We start from the raw sequence: 24,975 nt of genomic DNA, 5'->3' as shown, positions 1-24,975 counted from the left end.
TCTTGATGTTTGAAAATGAGACCACTCAATTAAGCAATTAGTGATAATTTGCCTTTTAGGTATAAATGGTTTAAAAATGCTTGTTTTCGAAGAAGTGGAGAAAAGGTAATAATATAGTTTAATTTATCTAATTGGATATTGATTTTAAAATACGCTGAAACAAAGTTTGAGAATTTTACAACGAAGATTTTTTTTACCGAACTTCTTTAGAGAAATCAGTGAATCTTATTCTTATCTTTAAATATTTTAGTAAGGAGTTGCTTTAAGGAGGATGCTTTAAATAATTTCTAAAAGTTTGGGATATTGGGGGATCTTACGACTTATTTTTTTATTAGTTGGAGAAGTTCTACTATTTAATAGGTTGAGATTTGGACGGCTCTTTCCTTAACCTATTATTCTCATTCAGTGTTGGGAGTTAAGAGGCTATTGAGCTATTACATTCCAGGGTTGGGAGTTGGGAGTGTCCTTACCTTTCATATTTACAGTGTTGGAGAGTTGGGGTGTCTTTATCTATTATATTTCAGGGTTGGGAGTGTCTTTACCTATTTGTATTCCAGGGTTGCGAGTTGGGAGTGCCTTTATATATAATATTCCAGAGTTGGGAGTCTCTTACCCTATTATATTCCAGGGTTGGGAGTTGGGAGTGTTTTAACACATTAAATATTCAGGTTGGGAGTGCCTCTTCCTATTATATTTAAGGGTTGGGAGTTTGGAGGCTCTTAACCTATCTTATTCCAGGGTTGGGAGTTGGGAGTGTTTTAACACATTAAATATTCAGGTTGGGAGTGCCTCTTCCTATTATATTTAAGGGTTGGAAGTTGGGAGGCTCTTAACCTATTATATTCCAGGGTTGGGAGTAAGGAGTTGGTTAACCTTTATTTATATTCCAGGCCTGGAAGTAAATTAACCTATATCATCTGGATGATATGTGGGTGATATCGTCTAGATATCATCTAGAAATCATCCAGATATCACTCACATATCATCCAGATATCACCCACATATTATCCAGATATCATCCACGTATCATCCACATTTCATCCAGATATTTTATATTCCAGGCCTGGAAGTAAATTAACCTATTCTATTCCATGGGGTTGGGAGGCTCTTAACCTATTCTATTCCAGGGTTGAAAGGCTCTTAACCTATTCTATTCCAGGGTTGAAAGGCTCTTATTCTATTCTATTCCAAGGTTGGGAGTTGTTTTTGTCTTGACCTATTCTTATTTAAGGGTTGGAAGTAATGAATTCTCTTAACCTATTATTTTCCAGGGTTGAGAGTTGACAGTGTCTTTACCTATCATAATTGCAGGGTGGGGGAGTTGGGAGGATTCTCCTCTAAACTTGAGGAAATTTTACTTTTCTTACTCCGAGATGCACGAGACATGAGGAACCATTCATTATTCATTAATTACTTTTCCAACTATAGACTTCTTATACTGGTCAGACAATATTTAATATTTCTGCAATATGCATATATTATTTCAAAATCAAACTTCTGCTTGTCATATTTCAACAATTGTAGGTCGTATTTAAAGTTTCATCTTTAGCGGGTAACCCTGTATTTCTAAAAATGAATTGTGCTAGCTATTCTAATCAAAATTTAAAATAACAAAGGTTTTAACAATCATTGTGTCATGATATTAGGCTTAGAAAATTAGAGTTAGAGGCATTCAATCCCTTTCCCATCTCGATTCTAGTTTTTGTTTCGCGTCAATTCTTAAACAGACCAGATATACATAAATGTTTTCTTCAAACAGAACATATATATATTTCAGTTTTTAACTTCACATTTTTATTAAAAAAAAATTATACTAAACATAATGTTTCACGTCTATCATGACGATGTTTTTTTTTCATTACAAAGAAGTAACTGTTAATGAATCAGCTTGAAACAGGGAGACTGCAAAAACTGAAAATGATGCCAGAAAACTGGAAATTGAGAAATCTACCAAAAGTTTGGAAGCCTTGATGAACGAAGAAACAGATAAACTAAGGAAAGGGACATTACAAAATGTGNACTTGGTATTTTCTGGAAATATTATCAGGGAACTTGGTATTTTCAGAAATATTATCAGGGAACTTGGTATTTTCTGAAAATATTATTAGGAAACTTGGTGTTTCCTAAAAGAAGTGTCGAATGGTGACTCCGTGTGTCGATAATCGTTTGATCGATTGGTAGTAAATTTAGTAAAAAGATATAAAACCATTTTAATGTTTTATAAAACAGAGAAATTATAAAGAAAGAGAATATGGAAAGACAGCGTGATATGAAGGTAATCATTCACGCTAAACTAACATCATTCACGCTAAACTAACATCATTCACGCTAAACTAACATCATTTACGTTAAACTAACATCGTTCACGCTAAACTAACATCATTCACATTGAAGTAACAACCATCACGTCAAACTATTAACAGTCAAGCTAAACTAACAATAAATAAACATGAAATATGTTCAAATCAAAGATTTTAGAAAAAAATGAATTTGGAAGAGTGTTCCAATGAATATTAAATGTTCATATTCAGGATTTAATTTTAAAACGAAAATGAAAATATACCTGACTTCTAGAATATAAAGAATTTTAAATGTTAAAAACAGGAACTGCTACTTATGTAATTTGTAAGTCTGATCACCGCTCTGTAACCAAAAATTAGATTTTTTAGTTCTGGGATTTCTTCTTTCGTTCCTTTTCCCTCTACTATTCACCCTGCTATGCCTGTCCTTAAAATTCACCACTTTTTTTCTTTTTTTTTTTCTTTTTTTTAAAATTACTTTGTGCTTTGTGTATAAGTTATTTGTTAATTTCAAAAAAAAATGTATGGATAAAACTTAAAAGGGCCAGCCAATCAAAACGAACAGATATGGTTAGCCCTGGCTAATGATAATTTATTTATAAATTATAAAATTTTAAACGTATTTATTGGGTCAGTCTATTTTAAATCAACCACTTTTTCCAAAAGTCAAAGCATCACGTTCGGTTTTTTAAAAACTTTAAATATTATAAGATATTCCAAAATCTATAGTTTTTTTGTCTGAGGTCATGAAATTTTGACTTCTGCAAATGGTTGCAATCAGTTCTTAATTTCCAAATTTGAATAGTGGATTCCTAACATATTAAGGAGCTTTATCTATGAATTAAATGAACATTAAATGATCAGATATATTCTTATTTTAATTTGAGCAAGCTATTTATCTCAGTTGGTTTGGCAGAAATCACTGAAAATCGACGAGTTACGTTCACAAAGTTTTTTCCCCGCCGACCATAAACTTTGTTTTGAAGATACTAGAGGTACCACAAAAAAAAGTCCCATTGGTTCAACCGTTTTGAGGTATATTAGACACAAGCAAACACACTAACACCTGAACGGACAAGCCATTATATTATGTAAATATGAAAAACTGCCAATGGAATATAACAACTTGTTTTCATGTTTTCTTGTATTCCAGGATATAGAAGCATATGTGAAGATGGAAGGTGCAGAGAGAAGGAAGGATATGGCTGAGATTAAAGAGAAAATTAAATCTGAGGAAGAAAAAAGATTAGGTAGGTTTCTTAATTACTTAAGAAAGAGATTAAATAATAAATATGAATAAACCAGGTGTGGCGTTATTTCTGGGTAAACGTTAAATAATGGTAGTAGATTCTACGCAGCAAATTTTCCGCGGCATTCGCGCACAATTCTGTGAATGTAAAAAGTATATTAAATGAAAGTATTTCTTATATTTGAGAATCATTCAAGTTTGGCTGAGCAACAGACAGAAAAAATCAATTGTTTTAACATTAAGGATCAATATTACAGCTTAGTACGTACGTAAGTTAATTGTTAAGATTCTGCTACTTGCAACTAATGAGAGTTTAATGTATAGTTAATTACTTCTGTACTCACATTATATATCAGCATATAGGGTATGTTTTAAGTGTATAAATATAATTTATAATTTTGAAATTTCAGATAAAATACCAGATTTCTGTTGTATGCATTGCCTTAAACTGCAAAAATATGTGCGAATGCCGCGGAAAATTTTCTGCGTAGAATCTACCTCCATTATTTAACGTTTACCCAGAAATAACGCCACACCGGCCTAACCTGCCATATATACTACAAATGATTTAAAGATTCTATTTCGGAAAAAATATATTTTTACTTTCAAAACTTCTGAAGTCGTCCTAGAGATGGTCACTTTAATTAGGAGTATCTTTAGAATCTATGTAAGAAAGTCCCGGGGAAAAAAGTTTCTGGAAAAAAACTCAGGAAATAAAAACTTTGGAAAAAAGTCACTGGAAATAAAGTCCTGTGTTTTGGATTCCTGGGACTTTTTTCCTAAAATAGTATGGGGGCTTCCAATAAAGTCACAGGAAATAAGATCACAGGGAAAAAAGTCCTGAGCCGGCGATTTAAAAAGTTCAAGAATATACGACTCGGGTCTAAGCTGTTGTTGAGCCTTATATACGGGCTTTCGGATTTAAGTTGCATCTATTTTTCAACAGAATTTAGTTCTTAAAACCGGTTTAATTCTGTATTTGACGGATTTTCATAGTTGGAATTGGTGCATTCCGGGTTTTGATGAGAATAAGACCAAACATTGAGCCTTATTCTTCCATAAAACCAACCAAGGTCGGTTTTATTTTCATTGGGCCTAACTCCTTAAGTCGAGCCTAAGATCTCGCAGCTGTCAATCACGTGACACAAGCTGTCGTCAGAGTTGGGTCTAAGATTGGGTCTTAAAGCTGCGTTTAAGGAATTAAGACTCGAGCCGAAGGTTTTAAATCGCGGGCTCTGAAGAAAATAAATCCGAGGAAAAGAAATTGTGAATCATGCATTTTCACTTGTTAGAGGACTTTTTTTTGTACAAAATCATACTGGAGCCAGAAAAAAAGTCCTAGAAAATAAAGTCTCGAATTGGTAGGACTTTATTTCCGGAGACTTTTTAATAAAGGACTTTTTATCCTCAGGACTTTTTTAGTGTGAAATTTTAGCACTTTTTTCCGGAAACTTTTTTTCCAAGGACTTTTATGGCGGTTACCTATCTTTAATCTTGAACGTTTTATCTCGATACCTAATGTGGGTATTTTTAAATTGAGTGTCAATACTTGATCCCCTCATTCCAGAGAATAAATTTACTGCTCTATTTTAAAATTTTGTTAAAATTTTAATTAAAAATAAATGTTAAAAAATCTGCGATAAGATGAAGAAATCAGTGTTTGATCACGAGATTCACAAAAGTTCTGAACTTCTGACTGAAGATCAAATTCAGATTCTGACTTACAAACTATCGCCGCAATGGTTTTAAGCCCCTGGAACATATTTGTACTGTTTGACCCTTTAAGCATATTTGTATTTTACTGTTTGACCCTTTAAGTATTTGTGTACTGTACTGTCTGACCCTTTAAGTATATTTGTACTGTACTGTTTGTAAGATGATGCTAAGCAGATGCAGGAGAAGATGGAGAGGGAGAAGAAAGCCCTGCAGGAATATGTGGAGAGGGATGCAAGGTAAGCAGACGCAGTAGTACGTAGAGAGGGATGCAAGGTAACTAAGATATAGAGGGGGGGGAAGGGTTAAAACCTTACTAAAAAATGAATATACAGAAATGTAGTTAGTACGAGTTACAGTTGACTTTATCAAAAGGCGAAATTGTTTTTAAAAGAAGCCATCCTCACCACCTACTCTTTTTTTATTACCTTCGCAACCCTAAATCGTTTACCTATGTTATTCTTATACATGCATCCTGTTCGATCAAAAAGGCTAAGTTTGAAATATCAAAGGTTTACACCATCAGGTTGCAATAATATTAGGATTAGGAAATTTAAGTTTGTGGCAAGAACTTGGATCATTTTTCGATATGAGTTGTTTAGAAATATACTTTGGAGCTAGATGAGATCTAGAGGAATATACTTGGGAGCTAGATGAGAACTAGAGAAATATACTTGGGAGCTAGTTGAGACCTAGAGGAATATACTTGGGAGCTAGTTGAGAACTAGAGAAATATACTTGGGAGCTAGTTGAGAACTAGAGTAATATACTTGGGAGCTAGTTGAGAACTATAGGAATATACTTGGGAGCTAGATGAGAACTAGATGAATATACTTGGGAGCTAGATGAGAACTATAGAAATATACTTGGGAGATAGATGAGAACTATAGGAATATACTTGGGAGCTAGATGAGAACTATACGAATGAAAATAACAATGAGAAAGTGTTTTCATTCAAGCATTCTAATTGTTTTTAGTAAACACTGCATGTAGTGAGCAGAACATTTTTACGATTTCTTCCTAGATTCTTTTTTTTACAATTGATTGTGTTATTTTTGTAAATTTCATTTGTTTATTTGCATGCAAGAAGAAATAACTGAAATTAAATCAACCTTTAGGGGGCAACTTTTAAGTTTTGCTTGATTTGCGTTAGATCTGCGGTTTGTTTTCTTGTCCCACTTGTAAATATACTAGTTTGGAATATACAAACTAAGTGTGGGGGGGTGGGTGTTAGGAATCCCTTTAATTAAAGGAAAAGTTTCGTGAAAATGTAAAACTCTTTAATGATAATTGTTGATATATTGCGTAATTATTAACTGTTCAGAGAGACGAAGGAAAGGCTGGCGGAGGAGAACAAGGCTTTACAGCAGAAGCTGGACAGGGAGGCAACAGAACTCAAGAAAAGGCTCCAGGTACAAAAGAGACAAATTAATGGAAGGGGGGGGGGGGGTAAGAGGATACAAGGAGGATGTGCAAGAGAGGAAACAATGTGGTTCAGCAGAAATTGGACAGGGAGGCAACAGAAGTCAAGAAGAGGTCCAGTGATGGGGAAGCTGCTGGAAGGAACAGAACTTTAAAGATATCCAGCGGATATAAATGAATTATTTTAATTTTAAACTTTCTAAATGATCGAGAAAAGTTTGGTATGTTAAAAATATTTTTTTATTGAAACATCGCGGGTTGGTCAATCACTCCTCTTGATGGCCATCATATGGCATGTTTTGCCAATTAAGTAGGCCGGATGCAAGGTCAAAGAGCAAATCAGGCGGTTAAGGGACTGTTTGCACTTTTTACTAAAAAATTTCTCCCATATTTAAATTTTACCTTTTCCTGTTGTAGGACGTAGACGAGGAGAAAGCTGAAGAGATGAAGATCCTGCAGCAGAAACTGGATCTGGAGAGAAAACTACTTAATGAGAAGATGGAGAGAGAAAAGGCAGAGTTAGGTAAACCCAAGGTTATAATGCAAGGAAAGTTAATTGAGGTTGCGTATACTCTGCGTATATATTGAAACCAGTTCTCTCTGGGCGGAATTTTGTAAACACGAATAGATCCATCAGTGTTTGTTTATTATCCGAGGAGGTTAAAAGCATCAAATTTGATAATTTTGATAATTCACTTAATAGTTTCCTATGACCAGAATATTTCATTGATTTTTTATGTGAAAGATGGATCCCATGTAAGGCTTCGTCATCCGTCTTGTGTTTACATTACCGCCCAGAGCCAGTACAAAAGTACAAAAGTACACCTCTGAAATAACTTTCCTTGCATTATAACCTTGGGAGAACCTAGATTTAACAGACAGGACATGAGTAACACAGAGATTATACAGACAGGACTAGACTAGCTTAGAGAGTTAATAGACAGAAACAGAGTAACCCAAAGATTAAACAGAGATGATAAGAGTAAAAGAGAAATTATACAGACAGGACTAGAGTAACCTAGAGATTTAACAGACAGGATAAGAGTAACACGGAGATTTAGCAGAGAGGACAAGAGTGACACAAAGATGTTAACAGACAGGAATAGACTAACACCAAGATTTATCAAACATCACAAAAGTAACAAATGAAGTATTCAAGAATCAATTTCCACAAAGAAATAATCTTTTACAATCCAAAACTTTTCAGAATTGGAGCTAAATGTCTTGATATTTGATTTTGATTTCCAATTTGAAGGGTTACAGGATCTGGTGGGGGTTGTACCTCTAGCACATCGCAGATTAATGAAAGCCATATAAATTTTTCCTTTTTTAATCATGATTAATCTGTATATAACTTCTTAAAGTTTTTCTTTTCAATTACTTGCAAATATACTGTAGAAACAGTATAAGACTGGGGCTGACAAGCTCTTCTAAAACATTATAATTATCAAAATGTCCTGTAGCATTATATTATCAAAAAGTGTTCCTGAAAATATCTTTTTTACAAAATAGAAGTTTTTTTTAAATACAACTTTCAAATTTCTGCAAAAATGACAAGAAAGGGAACTGAAAGAATCTATTTGCAGCTCCGGAAATTCAAAGAGCTGCACAGAAAACAATTAAGAAGTTTCAAACTGTTCAGTAAATATATTTGCAGCTGAGGAGATGGAAAGAGCTGAACAAGACAGGAAAAAAGAAGCTGCAAACCTAAAATCTAGAATGGAAGAAGAAGCTAAACAGACACAGAGCGGAATAGGAAATTATCTTCACAAAGAATAAGTTTAAATATCTATGAAGTTAAGCCGGTTCTGAATGCATAAACTCACAACTCCGATTATAAAGATATTGAAATACCATATGTTATGAAGATTATTTTTAGTTACGATGTTTGAAAGACTGAAGGTGAAGTTTAAAAATTAAATCACATAAAAAGTTAAAAACGAATAGTTGAAAAACAAAACCAAGATTCGACCCAAAACCCAGATTTACTGATTTACGTCACACTAAATATTGGTTCACCAATTCTTTGAAATTAAAAATGTTTTCAGACCGAAAACGAGACGAGGAAAACCGAGATCCATGGTTTAAAGGATATCTTGGTTCGGGAAAATGAAAAATTAGGTCAGTTCGAGAAACTATGTGCAGCGAAATAATCTGTTTTATTCAAATTGCAGAAATTAACGTGTTTTCAAATAAAATTATAATTTACAATGAAAACCAGAAAACTGTGGAAAAGGAAGATGCCATTAAGTAATACTTATGTGTATGTGATTTTGTTAATATGTATTTTAGACTATTAAAATCTAAAGTTTTTGATCCTGACTGTATTAGCATGTTCAAAGACATTTCAATACATGTGTAAAAACGATATTTTCCTACACAATTTATGGAACTACTTATTTTATGAAATTTTAGAATTTAAAATCTATTGTTAATCGAGGTCGAGACCAGATGTTGCTGAGTCAGAAACTGGACAATGCTCTTCAGGATTTAAACGAGAAAATTGATCAAGAAGTCACAGACGTCAGGTTAGTCTTTGGAGGTCACAGACGTCAGGTTAGTCTTTGGAGGTCATAGACGTCAGGTTAGTCTTTTGGCAGTCTCAGTTAAGTCAGATGAGTTTTTGGAGGTCACAGACGTCAGGTTAGTCTTTTGGCATTCACAGAAGTCAGGTTAGTCATTTGGCAGTCACAGTCACAGAAGTCAGTTTATCTTTTGGCAGTCACATAAGTCAGATTGGTCTGTTGACGGTCTGGGACGTCAGGTTAGTTTTTTGACAGTCAGGGACGTCAGACGTTAGTCTTTTTGTGGTCAAAGACGTATGGTTAGTCTTTTGACAGTCCGGAACGTCAGGCTAGTCTTTTGACAATCAGGAACGTCAGGTTAGTCTTTTGACGGTCAGGGACGTAAGGCTAACCTTTTTGAGGTCACAGACATTGCAGGCTTTTATATATAGATTACAGACGTCAGCTTAGTCTATTGGTGGTCACAGACGTCAGGTTAGTCTTTTTGTGGTCAAAGACGTAAGGTTAGTCTTTTGGCAGTCACAGAAGTTAGGCTAGTCTTTTTACAATCACAGACATCAGGTTAGTCTTTTGACGGTCAGGGACTTAAGGCTAGTATTTTTGAGGTAACAGACATTGCATGCTTTTATATAAAAAAACACAGACCTCAGGTTAGTCTTTTGGTGACCACATACGTCAGGTTAGTCTTTTGGGTAGTCACTGACGTCAGATTAGTCTTTTGTTGGTCACAGATGTGCGGTTAGTCTTTTGGTGGTCACAGATGTAGTCTTGTAAGCTTAGTATTTTGGCAGTCACAGACGTCAGGTTATTCTTTAGAGGTCACAGACATTACATGATTTTTATATAAAGGTCACAAACGTCAGGTTAGTTACATGGAGGTATCCGAGGTCATACTTTGGTCTGGAGGTTAAAAAGTAAGCCGTCACAGACCATTTGAATTAATCGTTGTGTTATTCATAAATCTCATGTTTTTTTAATTTGTCGAATAAGACAATTTTGTAAAGATCATGTTGAAAATATTTGCTTGAATATGAACGATAAAAAAATTCTGAAAAAGGTTCCAGTATATTTGTCATATACGATCAAACATAATTTTTTAATGGTTTACAGCATAAAACATAATTATAATTAATATATACATGTTTAGCTAGATTTTGTTTTAACATACAGCAGAATCCCCCTTTCATGATATTTTAAGCCATTAGCAACTTAGACGATATATTGCAAAATTGATTAAAGATATATTGGCGGCATTCTATTTATAAATTTACCAATAATTCATTGAATAGATAAAAGGTATCGGCTGAACTTATTCTATATATATTAGTTAAACGTACGTTTTCATCAAAAATAAAAAAATTACTATGACCCACTTTCCTCTCCCTCTTTTTTTTTTAAAGCAAAATCCAGAAGTAAAATTATATAAAAACAATTTTTAAAATCATTAAATTGAGGGTTTTGTTTTCAAATTTTATTTTACAATTTCAAAAGAAAAAATCTCACCTTTTACATACATGGTTACCCACGAGACTTTAGAAGACCCGAAACTCTAAAAATATGTCGATGTAAGTTTGATTTTTAGCTTTTGCATTTAATTGAGTATTTTGATGGTTTACTAAATGATTCAATATAATCGTCTCTGAAGTCTCATCCAGAATACGAACAAATATTACCTTAAAGTATACTTTCAAAAATTTACATTTAATCGTTGACATGGGTCTGAATGTAGAGTTCACTGACATCAGCCTAGACATTTAAACCACTACAATCTGTTTCAAGTTTTCCTTTAAAATGTTAAAACCAAATATTTGAAACTGCCGGCATTCTTTTTCAAGTTAAAGTTTCTTTTTTTTGATAAAAATGTGAACCGCAACCACGATGTTTCTTTAAAGAATTATGGTTTCCGAAAGAAAAGAAGCATGAATAAAACAGCGAATACATGTTTCTTGTAAAAATTTATGATTTATTGTCTGAACACACAAAAAGAAAATTGTGTTCGTGAAGATTCAATCTTGTATGATGATATTATGTTGGATAGCATTATTTCTATAATTACACCCACCCTATATGAACTATGTATACTGTATGGAAACATTCCAGTTTTTGTTTACAAACAATTTTCAATTTAACTGATCGTAAATAACCCTAAACAGGCTGGGCCCCCCCCCCCCGGTAGTTTTTTGTTTTAGCACTCTCATTTTTGACATATCACCGTGAAACGCCCCCCAGGCTAAAGATAAATTCAGACCTCCCAGCCTTTATAGGGTTAAATTAGTTATATTGGAACAGTTTTGGATCTAGTATATGTTTTGTCATTAAATGTATTCTATATTTGCTATTTCTAAACTAATGTATATTTCAGTTTACAAATACCCGAAGAATAAAGATTATATACTCTTGAACTCTTCAACCATTGGTACAAGTGTATTTCCGGAGTACCGAATCAGATTGAGATTCCATATATCCTCCTGATTCCTATACTTGTTTTTTTGAGTTTCCCAATATACAGTATATACTGAACAAATTGATGTCGTGATTTTGTATATCATACCAAAGTTTAGAATATAAACTTCATCAGAAAAGTATAAACAGCTGTTTAACAGCTGTTTAACAGCTGTTTAACAGCTGTTTAACAGCTGTTAAACAGCTTTCCCTTTTCATATAAGCAGTTTAATTGTATTATAAAGAGCGACTGTCTACGTAATTTCAAGTGACGTTAAACAGCTTTCCCTTTTCATAAAAAGCAGTTTATTTTTATTATAAAGAGCGACCGTCTACGTAATTTCAAGTGAGTTTCAAGCCAGAGTCAGAACAGTATCCTTTCAATTAAAATTTTACTGTGATTTTTCTGACAAAAGTCATTTGCGGATTTATGCTGCAAGTTTAACGTTGTGAATCCAGCCAGTAGCTCTTTGAATAAAAGTAAAATTTTTTTTTTTGCAAATTTGGTATTTTTTATTTTCATATTTTTTACAAATTACCATTTTTAAGCGATTTTATAATGCAGACAATAATTTTTTACAATATTCATTTTTTCGGTCTACCATTTTACACTTTATTTAACTGTGTTGTATTATCTACGACCCCNCCCCCGATGAAAGAGTAGAATACTCTTCTGAAATAGTTGATAAAAAATTTGTATTTCTTTATTTTTGGTGTCAGCGTGAATTTGAGTTGCACGCTTCGGTGAAATATCGTTTGCACTAATGATTGATCGGACTAACGTACATTCGTACTAACGTTCATTCAGACTAACGTTCATTCGCACTATAGTGCAAATGAAACCTTAATTGTTAAATCAAACTAAAATCCGCGTGGCTAGATTTTTTCAGCTGGTGGAGATTGGAGAGCTAGCTATCTTTTTAAATTTTAGCGGAATTCGCCTAGCATTTCATTAATTAGCTCCAATGAACATATTTTAGTAATAATGAACTAAAAAAGTTCAATTGTACTAAAGCCAAAGTGTGGGTAAAAACAAAGTTAGTAAAAAAAGTTCAATCGAAATTAAATTTGATATTTCACCATTTCACATTTACCCTAATTAGTACAAATAAACATATTTTAGTGCAAACGAACAAAAAATGTTCATTTAAACTAAAATTTAAAATTTCACCATTTTTATATAAAACCTAATTAGTACAAATGAATTTAGTGCGTATGAACAATAAAATGTTCAATCTAATTAAATTTAAAATTTCACCATTTTGCCCATAAATTATAATTTATAGTGCAATTGAACTGATCTAGGGTGCTTCCCTAGGACAAGTGTTCTCATGTCAAACTGCTGATCCCTCTCAGGAAGTGGAAAGAAGTTATATAATATTAAGTTAACAGTACCTTTAAACAAGATGTTCTATTTATAAATCTACTTTTGACACAATTAATATATTCTTTATTTTTATTTTTAGGAAAGAACTAAAAACTACGGCGTCGGATTTAACAGATAATATGAAATCTGACAAGAAGGAAATCAAGGACAAAATTGACGGGGAATATGCAGGCAAAATTTAAAATATTTTATTTATTAAAGAAACATATAAAAGTGTTAATTTAAATCCATAACAGAAAAATAATTTGATTTTTTTTTCCGTAAATCCTTTTCTCTGATTGGTTCAGATTTTTCCCGGGAAATTCAAATTTAAAAATGAGAAAGTTTAATATTTAAGTAGCTATTCATTATTTTGCAGAACTTTTAACCTCAAACTTAAAATTCGCGCATTCTTTAGTTTTAGACTCTGGAAACTAATAAATAATATTTGTCTGAATCTGAAGAAGAAAGTTGAGCTGGAAACTAATGAATATTATTTGTCTAGATCTGAAGAAGAAAGTTGAGCTGGAAACTAATGAATAATATTTGTCTATATTTGAAGAAGAAGGTTGAACTGGAAACTAATGAATAACATTTGTCTAGATCTGAAGAAGAAAGTTGAGCTGGAAACTAATTAATAATATGTGTCTAGATCTAAAGAAGAAAGTTGAGCTAGAAACTAATGAGCTCAGGGATAAAATGCAATTTGATAAGAAGGTGGGGAATTCAAAAATGAAAGAAAAAAGTCAAGATTTCAGAATATTCATTAAAAACGTTAAAATTGAGATTAAAATGTCTTAAGAACCCTTATTTAAAAATGTGTACAAATCTCTCTTTATCAAAAGTCTTTTTCAAATGTATGTACATTCGTATGTATTGTATGTATTCCCATCTAAGTTTAGCATATTTGTTAAAGAAAGCAACATCATGGATTTTCCTTGGAATAAAAAAAGTGAAAAAGTAAAATTCAAAAAGAAGTTTAATAAAGTGATCCCTATAGAACTATGGAATAGGAACACTAGATGAAACCAATCGTCAAGTGTATTTGATACTGTTAAAAAAAGTATTTTACTAGTTTTAATTGAAAATCATTTTATTATGTGAAATGGTTCGTGCAAACTGCACATTTTCTGTGTCTGATGTTAATTAAACAGTGGACAAATTTAAACTGTATTTTTAGTTTGAAAGACGAAGTTGTTTTAAAATTTTATGATTTATTAACAGTCAAAAAAAAGGTTATTTCTCAGAAGAATTCAGTAGATTTTATTTAAGATTTTCCAAGTCAAGAATTAAAAACATGGAACAATTTATTCCTGTTTAAAGGATTAATGATTTGAAAACTTTCAGGCAATGATCGTTAAGTTTGAAGAGGTTGAGGATGAAAGACAAAAAGAAGCAAAATTGATCAGGTAATTAATCTAATAAATCTAATCAATCGATTAATCGATGGAATAAATTTATGTNGGGGGGGGGGGTATTTGGAAAGCCTGTTTAAAGGGAAGCAAATTGCACATGTTTTACAAAGAAATTTTGCACATACAACTTTAAAGAAGTTTGCAAATTTATACTTTTCCTTAATACTAAATTTGCATGTGAAAATTGGCTGGGTCAGATTTCGAACAATTAATATTTTCCCACATTTTATGTTAAATAACTGGATTTCGAAATAGATACTTGGATTTTTACTAAAAATGTATGAACTGCTATAGATTAATATCATAATAGGGAAATAGTAGGGGGGAGGGGGTTCCAGGATCCCCCCCCCCCGGGTATTTAGGGCAGAGGAAACGTCCGTAGGAATAGGAATAAGTAAATATTTGATTCGCTAGACCAATATTTAGTTTTAAATCTTAATATTTCGTTGAAGCTTTGATTTTCGAATCCTTTGCTTCTAGAGAATTTAGACAAATTGTTGAAAAGTTTTCCAAAGTTTCAGGTTTAGAGATTAGGTCCTTTATTAAACCTCACATAATAATATTATAAACTAGAGTTGGTAGGCCAATATCCAATAATTAAAGGGACTGTGAATAAATTTTAAGTAACCCATCATTTATAGAATGGCATCTCTATTCATTATGGTAGTTGGCACCATTAAAAGCTTTCCTTATAATAAATACATTATTCTTATATGCATTTATTTATTTATTTATTTATTATTTTATTTTATTTATTTTATTATTGGACGCCTTTTAAGCAATAGAAACAAAGAACTTTTCACATTATTGTTAAGAGATGGTTTAAGGGTACTATTGTCGGTCCCTCTTTTAATGAAGGTTCACTTGGAATATCAACGTCAGACTCATGGAATATCAAAGACAGTCTCTTGGAATATCAACAACAGTCTTTTGGAATATCAACGCATTCCCTTGAAATATCAACGACATTATCTTGGAATATCAACGACATTCTCTTGGAATATCAACGACAGTCTCTTGGAATATCAACGACAGTCTCTTGGAATATCAACGCATTCTCTTCGAATATCAACGACAGTATCTTGGAATATCAACGACAGTATCTTGGAATATCAACGACAATCTCTTGGAATATCAATGCATTCTCTTGGAATATCAACGACACTCTCTTGGAATATCAACACATTCTCTTGGAATATCAACGCATTCTCTTGGAATATCAACGCATTCTCTTGGAATATCAACGACAGTCTGTTGGAATATCAACGACAGCCTCTTGGAATATCAACGACAGTCTCTTGGAATATGAACGCATTCTCTCGGAATATCAACGACAGTCTCTTGGAATATTCACCTCTCCTTCATTTTTTTTTTTTTTACTTTTATCGTATCATACGCCGCATAAATCTAAAGTTTTCAGGGACCTGGACCAGACAGCCAGATATTGAGCTCTCCGGGTTTCCCGGCACTGTAATAATCATAGAATTCATCAATGTGTTTTTAACCCTTGTAAATGTATAATTATGTGCCTAATAAAATATTTATTTATTTATTTATTTAATATCAACGACAGTCTCTTGGAATATAAACGACAGTCTCTTGGAATATCAACGACAGTCTCTTGGAATATCAACGACAGTCTCTTGGAATATTAACGTCAGTCTCTTGTAATATCAATGACAGTCACTTGTAAAATCAACGACAGTCTCTTGGAATATCAACGACAGTCTCTTGGAATATCATCGACAGTCTCTTGAAACTAAAACAAACCAATTCAGCCAGATGTTGTAGTTTTTGTGTTCCTAAATCTTGGGATCAAGCATTGATCTTCATCTTATCAATAGAACTACGAGTAAATATAATTCCTCTCCGATATCTCGTGTTGGTTATATCCTGCTTGGATAACTTTAATAGGAGGGCAAAATTTATAAGAGCCCGCATTAGATATGGATATCAAGTCAAGTTTTCAAGATTAACAGTACTCGACACAAAAGTTTCCCCTTCTGATAGTTAAACTATAGTTTAACCAATGCAAAGTTTGTTGGCCAATACCCTAGCTCTTTAATCGAAACTTTAACAACCAAATTCATAGAGATTTATTCAAAACTAAATTATGAATATCAAGAAGGAAAAAATGCATGTTGATATATATTTACAGGGTAACCCACAAAGGATGAGACTTCAGAGACGATTGTACGGAATTTGCTTAGTCCGTTTTCTTGTATTCAGGGTTCCTTGTAGGTCAAAACGTGTTTATATCTGTCCTTTATAATTTAGTAAACCATTAAAATTACTCAATTGAATGCAGAAACCAACAATCAAGCTTTAAGTCAACATATTTTTAGAGTTTTGGGTCGTCTTTACAGTCTCAGCCTTTATGGGTAATCCTGTATGATGATAATAAAAAAGTGCCCGGCGTTGCCCATGAAAATAAAAAATATATCGAATTAAAAATATTTTTATGAAAAAAATTTGATTTTTGAGAGTTTTTTTTTAGCTTTTGTTACCTCCCGGGTACCCAATACCATGGATTCCCTTAAAAAATGGTAGCCCACTGGTTCCAGTCATTTTGCCGGCTATCGTTAATATATTCATTTATATATCTATATACAAAACATATTTACTACTTGAATCTTTAAAATCGAATTTTGAAAAACAAATATCTTGATTTTTCAACTGTTACCCGCAGGATACCCATGAGTTCTCTCAAAAAATGTCAGCCAATTCGATCCAGCCGTTTGGCCGGCTATAGCTAACATTTATATATGCAAATATACAAGGTGTATAGAATACAAGGTGGGGGCGATGGGATTTACTTTTACTTTGCTGTGACGTTTTTGGACTGCTGAAGAAACAGATTCTGCGTAACAACAATAATAATGATTGTAAACAATAACAAAAATGATAAACAAACATCTGGCATCTCTGGGATCTCTGGTGTTTGATGAAATTAAACAATTTAAGATGACTACACACAATCAGAGGCGCAACTGCAGTATCTATAAAGGGGGGGGGGCAGGATAACCTTGTATTTGATTGAAAATGTATTTGTAATGAGGTTGTGGAAGACGATGCCTGGCCGCGTTAAACTAGTTCCACAAGATTCAACAGAATGAGATAGAACGGATATGGGGCATTAGTACTGATATCATCTCTACAGTCTACACGTGCGATATCGATATTGACTCTAGTTCTGAACCCTCTAGTAATAAGTTATAAGAAATATATATACTGGAAGTTATCTATGCGTTTTATTAGAGTCTGACTCACGTCCTCTATAAGGTAACCTTTTCGTATGAAATTAAAATCCTTAAAGTTTTTCAGCAGTTATCTGAAATTTTTCTCTTTTTCACCAAAACCGGGGGGGACACCTCCTATTGTATTATTTTGAGTATTTCGATCGTACCCATTGTGTGGATACTTAAACAAAAATATTTAAAAAAAATCATGATGAAAGATATTACCCTCTGCCATCATATCAGTCATATCCATCACTACCTTTCAAGCTCAACTAGATTCACCATTTACTAACTCATGTTTGTTTACATTAGATCGACTGCCTTTGTTATTGTTGTTACGCAGAAACTAGTTCTTTAGCAGTCCAACAGCGTCACAGAAAGTGTACGAAATCAAATCGCCCCCACCTTGTAATCTATATCTTCTTGGGATTTGCCATTTTCTGTTGTGAGCAATGCCCCGTAAAATTACAAAACAGAGAGAGGGGGATTGAATTTTGTAGATCCAGAAAAATAATTAAATTAATATTTATTTAGGGTTAGGTTAGGTTAAGACACTGTGGCCACGGGTTAGGTTTAGTTAAGACACTTTCTGGGCCGAGCACTGCGGCTAGGACAGGCTAGGGGGCCGAGCGCTGCGGCCACATGTCTTACATTTAAGATCCCACCTGTTGCCAGTCTCTACGCAGGCATCCCACAGATATTATTTTTCTGGATCTACATAATTCAATCCCCTCTCTCTGTTTTGGAATTTTACGGGACATTGCGCGCAACAGAAAATGGCAAATGTTCTTCGCCTTGCAGATGTATATGTGAGCGAAGAGCTTTATTGTTAATAGATAAAGTGATCAAGGTTTAAACTAGAGAATAGTTTATATAATGTTTTCATTTAGTCAGGAATTATTAATAGATAAAGTGATCAAGGTTTAAACTAGAGAATAGTTTATATAATGTTTTCATTTAGTCAGGAATTGCAAGAATCTCAATAATTTATTTTCTATACAAAAGAAATAAGTAAACCAATTTTCTAGGCAACAGGAAAATAATCTATCAACATGCCGTTTCAGATATAATCTTAGATTTGTTGTGTAAAATTATATATACTAAACTCAAAAATCTGAACACATACCATAATCTATAAATATAAAGTTGTCATCGCTGTTCGTCTGTTTGTATGTCAGATCATAACACATGAACCACTTGCCTCAAGTTTAGATTGGGGAATTAGGGAGAACCACGGAAATGTTTTGAGCCTATAGGTCCACTTTTTTAGAGAAAAATAGCAAAATTCGTAATTCACGACCAAGCGCGGTTAAACGACAGGAGTAACTATGGGCAACGCTGGGTTCTCAAGCTAGTATAATATAATTTACGAAGTTGCACCTGATATAGCAGACCTTTGGTTTTTCTAGATATAAAATATGTAATAAAATAAATATAGTTTAAGTTTAAAGTACAGTAGTAGGTTATTAAGACAATACAATCTTTTATATAATAAATAATTCGTGACTATCATTTACAAAAATGGCGCTTTGCATCGTCTTTCCTTGAATAATTCTAAAAAAATCATCCTGATTTGACAATTTTCAAGATTCAAAATTTTTCTTCGGAAATATTTTTACCTTTCGAATAAACCCTTGGGGTCATAAGAGGTAACACAACAAAATTAGTGCCTGTTCGGTTCAGCCGTTTACAGCATAATACATTCTTGAGAAGTATTTAAAGTATTCTGAGAAATAAATTTTGTTTAACATGCAATATAAAAATGAAAATCCCTATTATCCTGCATGCGTTTATGAGAATATACGTCATTGCATTCTCTGGAATGATGTTTACGTGATTTTATTCAATTAGGAAAAACAGAATAAAATTCAAGGACAGACATTTTTCCTTTTTATTGATAATCCCGATATAAGGAGATCTATTGTTTAACAGCTATATATATATATTTGTTTATGTAAAAATAAACTCAATTATTTTTATTTTTTAATCAAAAAGTTGAACATCTAATATTTATCTCTTTTATTCACTTCTTCAGTATTAGTTAAAAACCGTGTCATTCCTGTAGTCTTGAGAATTCTTAATTTCCATTGCCAACTCCATTATCAGCTCCATCCGAAAGGTGTATTACCAGTTCCATTTTTTAATATATTTATATAACTCCATTTTAAAGTGATAAGGTTTATTTAAGGTTCTATTATCAGCTCCTTTCTTAAGTTATGTTATCAGCTCTATTCTAGAGTTCTATTATATGCTCCATCTAATAAATATATTATAGAATCTGTTCTATAATCAGCTTCATTCTAGAGTTCTATTATCACCTCTTCCAAAGTTCTATTATCAGTTCCATTTAAAAGTTCTATTATCCGCTCCATTCAAAAGTTCTATTATCAGCCTCATCCTAAATATCTATATCAGCTCCTTCCTAAGGTTCTATAATCAGCTTCATTCTAAAGTGCAATTATCACCTATTCTAAAGTTCTATTATTAGCTCCTTTCTAAAGTTCTATTATCAGCTCTTTTCAAAAGTTCTATTATCCGCTCCATTCGAAAGTTTAATTATCAGCTTCATCTTAAATATATATATCAGCTCCATCCCAAGATTCTTTTATCAGCTTCATTCTAAAGTTCTCTTATCAGCTTCATTCTGAAGTTCTATTATCACCTCTTCTAAATTTCTATTATCAGCTCCATTCTAAAGTTCTATTATCAGCTCCAAACTTAAGTTTTTCATCAGCTCCAGTCTAAAGTTTAATTATCAACTCTCTTCTATGGTTCTATTATCAACTCCAAACTAAAGGTCTTTTAACAGCTCTATTCTAAAGTTCTATTATCAGCTTCATTCTAAGGTTCTATTATCCGCTCCATTCTTAAGATCTTCCTCAGCTCAATCCTAAAGTTCTACTATCAAATCCATTATAAAGTTCTATTATCAGCTCCATCCTAAAGTTCTACTATCAAATCCATTTTAAAGTTCAGCCTTTGCTCACATACGAACACAAAGAAAGATAAATGATAATAGAAATGAGATATTAACTCTTTTCAGCTATGATGTTTTTTCTGAAAGCTAAATTTTTCTTTTTTGTATGGATTGTACAGATTTTTTTCTGAAATGTTTGGATTGTACGGATTTTTTGAAAAAAATGGACGGATTGTACGGATCTTTAAGAATGGAATGTACGGATTTTTTTCTTCATAAATGTACAAATTGTACCGATTTTTCTCAAAAAGTTTTGGCCACCCTGGAAATATAGTGATTACCTGAAACCACACTTGTTAGTAAACAAAGATATCGACTATCCAGGTTTCAATTTTATTTCAACTTGACTTAGACTAAACTGATTAAGCTTGTTGTGAAGTTTGTGCATTTTTATGGGGTCTCTCTTATTTTCATATACTAAATAAAGGAGTTGGAACAGCGTCACATTTAGCATCAATGAGGTCATGTATAATTATTTCAAATCTTTCTGCCCCCTGTTAAACTTGATTATCAATGTGGGGGGTTTTCATGGTGTTTCATCTTCATTGAGTTTAAGGGTTAATAAAATTATACTATCAGCATATCTATACAAAATAAGCAAAAAGTTTGTTTTCTGAGCATCTTCAAGTCCTAGATTAGATTTGTATCCTGTCTTGAACAATAAACATATATCTTGAGTCTATCCTTAGATAAATCATATTTAGGGCTCAGCTACAGAGAGAACGAGAGGAAACAAGAGATATGGTTAACAGCGAATCCAAGCTTATTCAGGTATTTTTTTATTTTCTACACCCAATTTATAAAAACTGGTTGGAAAAAGAATCTTTTTAAAAAAATTACTTTGTCGAAACATCCTTAAGTTTCATTCTGAAAAATCAAATTAAAATGTTGTTAGAAAAAACTATTTGTTGGTAAGATTGATTTGCATCGTTTAATATAAGCGTAGTATTTACATTTAATTATTTTTTATTTTTAATAGATATAATTGATAATATAATAAATACGTCCGTATCATGTGACCATAAATTCCACCAATGGCAGCGCAGTATCATTATCATGTGATACGGATAAATAATATTATCAATTATGAAAAATTATTAAATTCAAATATTAAAAGAAGCAACCTAAGGTTCTTAGGCTCCTCTGGGATATCATGGTTTTCAGATTGGTTGTGTATTTACTGCATGTGATCCGTTTAACATTAGATAGAACTCTTATGGGTCTTGATCAACTCCTAAAATGCTTAGGTTTTCATTTTTCCTTTACAGGAAATGCAAGAGAATTAATTGATTAATTGATCAGGATCAATTGGATGGAAATACAAGAGAACTAATCGATTAATTGATCAGGATTAATTTGATGGAAATACAAGAGAATTAATTGATTAATTGATCAGGACCAATTAGGTGGAAATACAAGATAATTAATTGATTAATAGATCAGGACCAATTAGATGGAAATACAAGAGAATTAATTGATTAATTGATCAGGACCAATTAGATGGAAATACAAGAGAATTAATGGACATAATCAAGAGAGAAAAAGGAGATAGGTATAAAAAAAAATTTATAATTTTATTGTTTTTGAATATGCACTGAGAATAAGAATTAAATCTAACCCTAATCTAAATCTAACCCTGATCTAAATCTAACCCTAATCTAAATCTAACCCTGATCTAAATCTAACCCTAATCTAAATCTAACCCTGATCTAAATCTAACCCTAATCTAAATCTAATCCGTCAATTCAAATTACATTATTATATAGTTTTTCATATTATTCTCAAAAAAAAAGTTTTTAGTTCATTAAAATTGCACTTAACCTTAAAAAGATTGAAGTCTAATGCTGAATCTTTGTATGCACAGAAATGGGTCCCTGATAAAAATTTAAATCGCCCTTCCCGTTGGGCTATTTTGTATACATATATGTGGGGTACTGGGAAGTATATAACAGTCAAATATTCACTTTTTCTCAAGATTATTCTTGTCTGCATGTCTGTGTGGTCGGGTGTATGTCTATTGTCTGTTTTTGTATGTTATCAGGGATCGTAAGTTTGAGAGCATACAGAGACGAATAGTGTACATGGGCATGTTAGTTTGAGAGCTTAAAGAGATGAATATTGTGCATGTGCATGTTAGTTTGAGAGCATAAAGAGACGAATAGTGTACATGGGCGTGTTAGTTTGAGAGCTTAAAGAGATGAATATTGTACATGTACATGTTAGTTTGAGAGCATAAAGAGACAAATAGTGTTAAGTGCATTTTAGTTTGAGAGCATAAAGAGACGAATAGTGTATATGTGCATTTTAGTTTGAGATCATAAAGAGACGAATGATGTTTGTTTGCATGTTAGTTTGAGACCATAAAGAGACGAATAGTGTACATATCCATGTTAATTTGTGAGCATAAAGAGACGAATAGAGTACATGGGCATGTTAGTTTGAGAGCTTAAAGAGATGAATATTGTACATGTTAGTTTGAGAGCATAAAGAGACAAATAGTGTTAAGTGCATTTTAGTTTGAGAGCATAAAGAGACGAATAGTGTATATGTGCACTTTAGTTTGAGAGCATAAAGAGACGAATATGTGCATTTTAGTTTGAGAGCATAAAGAGACGAATGATGTTTGTTTGCATGTTTGAGAGCATAAAGAGACGAATAGTGCATATGTGCATGTTAGTTTGAGAGCATAAAGAGACGAATAATGTATATTTATATATTATCAGGATCGTGAGTTTGACAGCGTAAAGAGACGAAAAGTGCATATGTGCATGTTAGTTTGAGAGCATAAAGAGACGAATAATGTATATTTGTATATTATCAGGGATCGTGAGTTTGACAGCGTAAAGAGACGAATAGAAGACGAGAAAAAGGAGCTTCAACTTAGTATAGACAGGTAGAAAACTGTAAGATGGATCGTCTGATAAAGTGATAGCAGAAAAGGTAAAGTGGTTTAAGAACAATTGAGAACGTAAATTTAACGTAAATTTGATAAACTAGCCGGTACAAAGAACTTGCTTATTTGACAGACAGATTTACAGAATAAGCAGGTTTAATAGACGTGTCAGACTGAATGGGAACATTTAATTAAGAGCGTAGACAGAATAGGCAGATTTTTTATCAGGATTTAATAGAAAGAGCTGACATAATAGAAACATTTTACAGACAGGATGAACAAAAAAGGTAGAATTAACGGACAAGATATACAGTACCTGAGTACAGGCAGACAAAATAGACAGTAAAGACTGATTAAAATAACCTTATAGACTGAACAGGTAAATTTGATAGACAGGATAGACAGGAAAAACGGGAGATAAAAAATACAAACAACAGAATAAGCTAATCAAATTAGTTGATAATAGAATAAACAGATTAAATATAAATGGATTAAATAAACCGGTTTCATAAACTAGGGATCGTGATAATCTCACAAAGAAACTAAATGAAGAACATGATCAAAGAAGAATTGAACAAATGGAGGTAATTACTTGATTAACTATTATATTATAATTATAATTATATATTATAACTTTTATAATCAGGTTCAACAGCGATTAGAAACAACTGAGAAATCAGGGAAAAATGAGATGAACGAATTATTTGCCAGGTAATTTAGGGCCTAGATAATATCCTGTATATCTAGGGTTAAGAGGTATGAAGAGGAGGCTAGGATAGATAATATCCTGTATATCTAGGGTTAAGAGGTATGAAGAGGAGGCTAGGATAGATAATATCCTGTATATCTAGGGTTNACCAACCAATTTATAACCCGCCTAGATTTCAATATTTCAAAATGTTGACTTGAAAAGTCACTATAATAAAATAAAGAGATCTAAAATGGATATTTCTAACATTTATTTAAAACGAAAGTGTTTTGAAATATTTGCATTTAAGGCGGAGTTAAAATTGGTTGATTTAGAAATTAACAAAGGAATTAATGATGAATGTTGTGGGTACTTCATGGGAGTGATGTAGATCTTCATGTTGGTGAAGCAGATCAACAGGATCTTGAACAACAGGACTTATCCAACCTAGTAGGCAGAGATCGCGGCTTGTCATGCTGGCTATGAGCGATTATGTTGTCTCTGGAATGCATGATGAACTGGGAACCCTTCGGGTAAGAGCGTCTGCTGCTATCTGAGTATCTGCGTCATCATCATAAAGGAGTCAAGAGGCTCCCTGTGTCGGAGCTGTTACTAGTTCAACTGTCCTAACATGACTGAATACCGGCCGGGAGCTGGGATGAGCGGAGATTCGACATGTGGGCACTACATGAGGAGGAAATGGATCTTGAGTACACATACATCTAGAGAAAAGGCTACGGCAATTT

The 24,975-nt window shown here is 32.7% G+C and overlaps 1 protein-coding gene across 1 annotated transcript; it reads left to right on the top strand.

The window, feature by feature from the left end:
- On the top strand, positions 1–24,355 carry LOC111703395 (calponin homology domain-containing protein DDB_G0272472). The gene is made up of 21 exons (XM_023475326.1): positions 1–105; positions 1,312–1,389; positions 1,898–1,996; positions 2,230–2,275; positions 3,454–3,550; positions 5,426–5,501; positions 6,587–6,674; positions 7,102–7,207; positions 8,342–8,440; positions 8,564–8,586; positions 8,733–8,805; positions 9,125–9,212; positions 13,118–13,209; positions 13,670–13,734; positions 14,365–14,426; positions 21,353–21,419; positions 22,139–22,200; positions 23,470–23,541; positions 24,059–24,125; positions 24,188–24,252; positions 24,289–24,355. The coding sequence occupies exons 1-21, from the start codon at positions 77–79 to the stop codon at positions 24,338–24,340; spliced, it is 1,506 nt and encodes a 501-aa protein (XP_023331094.1). The 5' UTR covers positions 1–76; the 3' UTR covers positions 24,341–24,355.
- The last annotated feature ends 620 nt before the right edge of the window (positions 24,356–24,975 follow it).

The sequence above is a fragment of the Eurytemora carolleeae genome, unplaced genomic scaffold (assembly GCF_000591075.1).
Source record: "Eurytemora carolleeae unplaced genomic scaffold, Eaff_2.0 scaffold469, whole genome shotgun sequence".
NCBI lineage: Eukaryota > Metazoa > Arthropoda > Copepoda > Calanoida > Temoridae > Eurytemora > Eurytemora carolleeae.
This window is presented reverse-complemented; position numbering and strand designations above follow the sequence as displayed.

What these genes read in the sequence shown, in the direction of transcription:
- LOC111703395 (XM_023475326.1), top strand. Translation starts at nt 77, where the DNA reads ATGCTTGTTTTCGAAGAAGTGGAGAAAAG. An exon ending in CGAGATGCACGAGACATGAG is followed by an intron (nt 1,390 to 1,897) that starts GAACCATTCATT and finishes AGCTTGAAACAG; the next exon opens with GGAGACTGCAAAAACTGAAA. An exon ending in CGATGTTTGAAAGACTGAAG is followed by an intron (nt 8,587 to 8,732) that starts GTGAAGTTTAAA and finishes AAATGTTTTCAG; the next exon opens with ACCGAAAACGAGACGAGGAA.